General features: G+C 39.9%; 1 protein-coding gene across 1 annotated transcript; it reads right to left on the reverse strand.

Moving 5' to 3' along the window:
* Nucleotides 1-2,388: 2,388 nt before the first annotated feature.
* On the reverse strand, nucleotides 2,389-3,333 carry LOC123369206 (olfactory receptor 1052-like). The gene has a single exon (XM_045014564.1). It carries the CDS (start codon nucleotides 3,331-3,333, stop codon nucleotides 2,389-2,391), a length of 945 nt encoding a protein of 314 aa, XP_044870499.1.
* Between the last annotated feature and the right edge of the window lie 4,561 nt (nucleotides 3,334-7,894).

Genomic DNA, 7,894 nt, shown 5'->3' on the forward strand with positions numbered 1-7,894 from the left:
CTCAAAAGTGGTTGAATTTTAAAATGAGATGTTTGCCAGGTGTTTGTTGTGCTCAGTTGCAAATGACATCTTGTAGCTGCAAGGCCAGGCGATATTCTGCATCAGTAAATTTAGTCTGCATATTTTCTCCTCTGTGATCTTAAACTCATGGAACAGAATATGCTGGAACACAAAGTTGCATTGGACTGACCAAACATGCATACTAATGAAGGCATCCTGTGTTGACTTTATCCAGTACGTTAGTGTGATGCATCCCTATGTCCATAGAGGATGAAGGATTGTGATATCACACAGTGCTTATGTAATGAAAATTACATGGGCTGTGTCTTTTGTTCTCAGCACAATTATTGCTATTAAAGGAACTCATATGGGCAAAGATGAGTCCCCAATAACCATGTGTAGTAAAAATATCCCAAACATACACATTGCTGCCCTGGCAGCTTCCGAAATGCAGAACACTGTGAGCACCACTAGAGAGCTTACAGATGATTTAAAGGAATATCAACTTATTGCCAGTATACTAGAATCAGAGGATGACATGATGGATAACCTACCATTTATCATCAAACTGTTTTTATTATTATTATTATTTTAGCATAGCCAGCAATGTGTGTGAGGCTTCAAAAAATCAGATCCCTGCCTCTAAGAGCTTACAATCTCAATATCACACAATACTCAGTACAACAGAGCAAGAAACAGGAAGAAGAGAACATAAGGTTTAGTCGTAATGTTTTCAAAACTAACAAGTGATGTGGGTTGTCACCGTTGTGGATGCCCAAGTTGAGATACCTTAAAAAGGCTGTTGAGAGTGGGTGAAAATCAGGTTCCTTTGAGGTGTCTCAAAGTGGGAGGCCAGAAATTGACTCCTGGAAAATCACTTCTGAAATGTTGATGTGCTAGAGTACACTTATGCAACTATTTTAGCCTTTCATGCAAATCCATTTTTATCTACGTTTATGGCCCCTCTGTGCTGAAGCATCTCACAGCTTTTAATGGATTTATTCTCACCTCCATGAGCTAGGAAAATCATATAAACAAAGGACTGGACGGAACTTCAAGAGGTCATCAAGTCCAGCCCCCCGCACTCATGGCAGCACCATCTAGAACATCCTTGACAGGTGTTTGTCTAACCTGCTCTTAAAAATCCCCAATGATGGAGATTCCACAACCTCCCCAGGCAATTTATTCCAGTGTCTAACCACCCTGACACTGAGTTTTTCCTAATGTCCAACCTAAACTGCCTTTGCTGCAATTTGAGCCCATTGCGTCTTGTCCTATCATCAGAGGTTAAGGAGAATAATTTTTCTCCCTCCTCCTTGTAACTGACTTTTAGGTACTTTAAAAATGTAATCATGTCGCCTCTCAGTCTTCTTTTTTTCTGACTAAAACAAACCCAGTTCTTTCAATCTTCCCTCATAGGTCATGTTTTCTAGACCTTTAATCATTTTTGTCGCTCTTCTCTTGATTTTTTTTCCCAGTGTATCCACATCTTTCCTGAAAAGTGGTGCCCAGAACTGGACAAAATACTCCAGTTGAGGCCTAATCCCCGAGGAGTAGAGCAGAAGAATTACTTCTTGTGTCTTGCTTACAACGCCTCTGCTCTTACCTCCATATTACAAGTAACAAACTGAGGCAAAGGGAGATTAAACCCAGGATTTTTAAAGGTATTTAGGCCACATAAATCCCATTGATTTCAATGGGAATTAGGAACTGAAATCCCTCTAAAAAAATCTGTCCTTAAGTGATTTGCTCAAGGTCACAAAGGAAGTCTGCAGTGGAGGCGGAATTTAAACTCAGACCCCTCAAGTCTTAGGCAAGTGCGATAACCTCTGGGCCATCCTTCCTTTCTCCTGTGTGTGTCTAATGATGTGTTTCTGTCTATCTAACCCCAGACATAATCATGTCTCTGTCTATCTAGCCCCAGAGAAAAACATCCGTCTGTCTAGTGTCTATCCCGAAACAGAACCATCTGTCTGACTATCTATCTATAAAAACACCTCTCCATGTACACCTCCCTTTATTTAATTGTTCAGTGATTTTAGGTGGGGGCTGTGGGAACTGAGCTAATAGTGGTGGCAAACAAAAACAATTACAGTGTCCGAGTATCTCCTCTTTATGTCATCTGCTAAGTTAATCAATATAGTTCAAAAGGTAGTGGAACAAGCAGGGGGAGATGTCTATATTGCAGAAATCACATATCATTGCATAAAGGAGAAGCTGTAACAGTTACTGGACACTGTTTTTCAAGGGAAATGGCGCCTTCCTTCTTTATCCGGCTCAAGTTCCACTTCCATATTGTTTTCTCCTGTAAGTCACATGATGACAGAAATTTCAGCATAATGACTTATCTGCATTCCAGTACTGATCAGTAAAAAACAATCCCTATATTTACATACAGCGAGGAATAATTTTCTGGTATATTGTCCTCCTCAGGGCATCTTTCACCTCCTTGTTCCTCAGGCTGTAGATCAGGGGGTTCATCATGGGGATCACAAGGGTATAGAACACGGCCACCATTTTCTCCCATTCTACTGAGCTGCCAGATGAGGGTCGTAAATATGTAAAGATCAGGGTCCCATATAAGATGGAAACGACGGTCAGGTGGGAGGTGCAGGTGGAGAAGGCTTTGTACCTTCCTGCCGTGGAGCGGATCCTCAGGATGGCAAAGATGATGTAAGTGTAGGAGATGAGGATGATGAGAATGGTGCCTATTGTTTCTATGGCTGCAAAGATGAAATGCACTAGCTTATTGATACGAAAGTCAGAGCAGGAGATTTCTTGGAGTGGGCGAATATCACAGAAGAAGTGATCGAGGACATTGGAGTGGCCAAAGGACAGACTGAATACAGTACACGTATGCACAGTGGCATTGATACAGGCGCACAGGTAAGAGCCAGCCACCAGCTGGAAGCAGATTCTCTTGGACATGATGACATTATAAAGCAATGGGTTGCAGACGGCCACAAAGCGATCGTAGGCCATCACAGCCAGAAGGCAAAGCTCATTGTTGGCACAGAAGGAGAAGAGGAAAAACTGAACCACACACCCAGGGAAAGAAATGTCTTTACTCATCACTAGAGAAATGACCATCGCCTTGGGGGCAATTACAGAGGAGTAGACGACATCTAAGAGTGACAAGTTGCTGAGAAAAAAGTACATGGGGCTGTGGAGTTGGGAGTCAACCCTAATCAGCACAATCATCCCGACATTCCCCACCAGCGTGCAGAAATACATGGCAAAGAAGAACACAAAGAGGATGCTTTGTAGCTTTGGACTGTCTGTTATTCCCCGGAAAATGAAGCCAGTCACTGTGGTGCAGTTCTCTGGAGCCATTTCTCCTGTCACTGTGCTCTGTGTCAAAGAAGAGGCAGAGGGGAGGATAGAAGCAATGAGTACCACACAAATAAATCTGTTGTACAGTGGAGACTCTTATTATCTCTTTCAAGGTGCCTAAACAACAGAAATTTAATTTAGTAATAGATTCCAAAGCCCAAAGGAACCATTTTGATTTTCTAGTCCAATGGTTTTTTTCATTTTCAGACTAATCAAAAACTTTGAATGGACGTGGAAATCTTAGACATAAACTGTGGACCCCTAGGAATCCACAGATCACAGGTTGAAAAGCAGTGTTCTATGGTAACAACCACCTTTGGAGTACCCCTTAGATGCAGTCTGTGGACCCAAAGGTGTTCAGAGATGACAAACTCAAAACCCCTGATCTAGTTTGATTGCTTGTATAACACAGGTCATCATTTTTTCTCAATTTTTTTCATTGTAAACTAGAGCATATCATTTAAAAAATCATCCAATCTTGAATTAAAAATTGTCCATAAACTAAGTATCTACCACGACCCTTGGTAAATCACTCCAATTATTTTAATTATCCTCACTGTTAATAGAGGCCTTTTATGTAGAGCTGGTCATAATTCCCTCCTACACCTTTGGACATTTTTGAGCTTTCAGGAACAAAACCTCAAATCCAAAAAAAAAAAAAAATTGGCGCTGATCTATTTTGGCTGAGATCTGAAGTATTTTGGTTTTGAAATGGAGCAACTGGGAGATGTAGTCGAACCAACAAGACTGGCCTATAAAGGAGAATGGAAGCATGAGACGCTTCAGCTGGACAGATCAGCATGTGGACCACTCAGTGCTGAAGGTGTTTGAGAACAGGTCAGAGAAACACCCATCGGGATGTTTACTTGGTGTTACTTGATCTTGCCCCAGTACAGGAAGCCTGACTTGACTCCATGAGGTCCCTTCCACTCTACATTGTTAGGACTCCCGAATAACACAATTTGTATTGATGATGATGATGATTATTATTTTATTTTATTTGTTGTAAAAACGCAGACATTTCCATGGAAAAGTTCAATGAAAAAGAGATTTGTTTGTTTTTGTGGGAGGAGGGCAGTTTTCATGTATTCCCTAAGAATTTAGTGTTCCGACTCACTGCAGGAGGGTCTGATCCAAAACAGATTGACGCCAAGGGGAGTTTTTCCATTTATTTCAGTTCACTTTGGGTCAGGCTCTTTGGGAAGATGATGAAATCTAATATTACAGCTCTCAGCGTGAGAAACAAGGAAAGGTAACATGCAATGTATTTGAACCTTCTGCACTCCCTAATAGAGGATATCTTAAAGGAAAATGGATTAGTAAAGTTCACAAAGAATTATAAATTTATATGAACTCAAAGGGGAAAAACACTTCCCCTTTGATTCAACTATTAAATACAAGATTTTGAATGCATCGAAGTCAGAAAATGGAAAGCAGGGTCTAAAATCCCAAGATGTTTGTGACAGTTTAGCTGCCTTTAACCGATGAGTAGAAACAACATCTTTAACAAAATGGCATGACCAGTCCACTGGCCAACTCAGCCAATGCAAAATACAGCCAGACCCACCCAAACATCTCTCTACATGGGCTCCTACCTGAAATCTCTTTAAAGGTAAAGTTATGGAGACAGATTCTGACCTGGTCTAAACTGGAATAGCTGGAAGACTTTTAAATCGAGCACTTTAATACTTTGAGATCATTTTTGTTTAAAGTCTTACAAATAAAAAAATAAAAACATGGTGAACAATACAGTTACATGAATATTCAGTCATTTTCCTGAGATACGCATCTTTTGCACAAACTGATCTTCTTCAGTTGTTTTTTATTACAGTTCCTATTTTTTTTCTTCAGATTTGCCCACCCATGGTTATAAACAAGGTCACCAATAACAAAGTTCTTGCATTTCTCCATGAGGCAAAGAAACACCAAAGATAGGAATCAGAATTTCCATATGGAAATGGAAGCATAAAATCACACTCATCTGGAAATCCTCTTTCCTGGTAAGGTGGGTATTTTTGTACTAGATTTCTACAATTCTTTACCTTGCAATGTGAAAACATTAAAACACATATGTACACACACAAGTTTCAATTGTCCTGTTTGACTAATCACATTTCACCATAATAGGAAACCACAAGGAAACGTCAAGAGAAAAAAAATTATATTAAACAGACCAATGATAAATACAGTAATTTTTCCGCCAAATGTAATTTTAATGTATTATTCTATCCTTTATCATTTCCAGGTTTCAGAACTGATCCTGAAACATCATAAACTCTTACCTTGTTATAACAATGAGATATCCGGAACACGTTGAAATGCTGTGTTCCCTCTTCACTGTGATATATGTGGGATAGAAAATAAATTAATTCAAGAATCATTTTCAGGTAGAAATAGCCAAAATTATTAGTAAAGTAAAATATAAAAATCTAATTTCTAAGTGAATCACACTAATACTGTAGCTATTTAGAGAAACTGAAGTGAAAGACAATGTCAGAGAAAAATAATTATTTTAAAAAGAAGGAGGTGAGCGTTTTGGAATTTCAGAAGTCTGTTTGCTCGGAAGCAATTTTAGAAATCCAAGTCAGCATTTTAGAAATGTCAACCACAAACAATGCAAAGTCGGCAATTGCAAATATAACTTTCTTATTATGAAACTAAAAGCCCAGGTGTCACCACAGCCACCTGATCTACAGCAAGGAGGTGCTTGGAGCAGTAGATTTAAGCCTCATATTAGCGCTCTAGCACCTTCCCATAATTAAAACAGTTAGGAGCCATTCATTTATAATAAATCAATTAAAACCACAAACTAGGAATAAACTCCGATTAAATTTAATAAACAGCATTCTTGTTGAAATCAGTAAGATTATGTTCACAATGGTTCACTGTATATTAAGTGAGGAGATATGAATGAACAGCAAAGTTAAGCAGCGGGAGCTGAATTAAAACTATGAGTGAGACCCTCATGCTAGCTCTGTCTCCTTGCACAGCCTACAACTGGAGTTCTGCAGGGTGGGAGAAGAGGCAGCAAGTGAGTTTGAGGAAAAGTTTCCACCTCAAGAGGAAAGGACCCTAATGAATGCTAAGTAAAACATCTCCCTCTCTCTCCCGTGCTCACATGCAGTATCTTATCATCCTGTACAACCTAAGGCTACAAATCTCTATAACAGGGGTAGGCAACCTATGGCACACGTGCCAAAGGCGGCAATTGAGCTGATTTTCAGTGGCACTCACACTGCCTGGGTCCAGGCCACCGGTCTAGGGGACTCTGCATTTTAATTTAATTTTAAATGAAGCTTCTTAAACATTTTAAAAACCTTATTTACTTTACATACAACAATAGTTTAGTTATATATTATAGACTTATAGAAAGAAACCTTCTAAAAATATTAAAATGTATTACCGGCACGCGAAACCTTAAATTAGAGTGAATAAATGAAGACTCAGCACAGCACTTCTGAAAGGTTGCCGACCCCTGCTCTATAATTTGCCGTGAGTGAGTGGAGACAGTGGGAGGACCAGCCTGTCCTTCTCAGAAGATAGCCCTTTAGCAGAGTCATAAAGCAGCTTCCTAGAGAATACCCACTGATCTCCACCTAAAGGGCCACAATGAATTGCAGGTCAAACAGCATCAAGAAAGATGGTTCCCTTGGAAGCTAGGTGGGTCCAGATGTTCCTGTTCCTTCTCCTGCTTCAAACTAAGAAGAAAACTCAACTATGCAAGAGAGATTTCATTACATTATCAATGTGTATCCACCCCAAACCCACGAGACCTTCCATGGGGGCAGAGAATGGTGCACTGGGGAAGCCCATTCCATACTGTACTGTCTTTATTCACAATCTTCTCTCTCCAGGGCTGTCAAATGGGAATATTTCACCAGCACAAAACCCACTCTGGGAAATTTTAAATGAAAATGTTTGATATTCAAATAAATGAAGCACATTTTCAGAAAAAAAAAGAACAAACCCTCCCATTAAACAAGATTCTGTGAAACCAAGGGGTAATTTTAAATAGACTATTTTCATCTTCATACGCTGTGCAAATGAAATCTTTTAACTCGTTACAGCACAATGGACCAGACACACAGTTGGTATAAATCACCGTAGCTCTGCTGATGCTGATGGATCTGTGACAACTGATGCCAGGTGATGATCTATCCTGATATTCCCAAACTCTGACATGCAGTGTTCAGGATAGTTTAGGCAGTTGGTCCCATTTCACTGCAAGTTATTTTGTGAGAGAAAATGAAGACAACATTTTGGGGTCAAAAGCATCAGCACTTTGAGAACAGAAAAACAATCTTTTCTTTTGGTGGACAGAATGGATTTTGTAGCTTTCCTCAGGTATTAGAACTGAAAGAAAAATAGACCACTCACCTTAGTCTTTGCCCCGTAATGTTAAAACTTGTTGCAAGAGAGAGATCTCTCTTTCTTGAATTCAAATGGATTGTGTAGGAGGTAATTGGAGGCAGGGTTTATTTGTTCTGCCGACATGAGGGGACAGAATTCCTCAGAGCTCTGAATCTCAGGTCAGGCACAAGTGTGTGTGGGGGGGAGAGGG

Source organism: Mauremys mutica, chromosome 4, assembly GCF_020497125.1.
Source record: "Mauremys mutica isolate MM-2020 ecotype Southern chromosome 4, ASM2049712v1, whole genome shotgun sequence".
Classification (NCBI taxonomy): Eukaryota; Metazoa; Chordata; order Testudines; family Geoemydidae; genus Mauremys; species Mauremys mutica.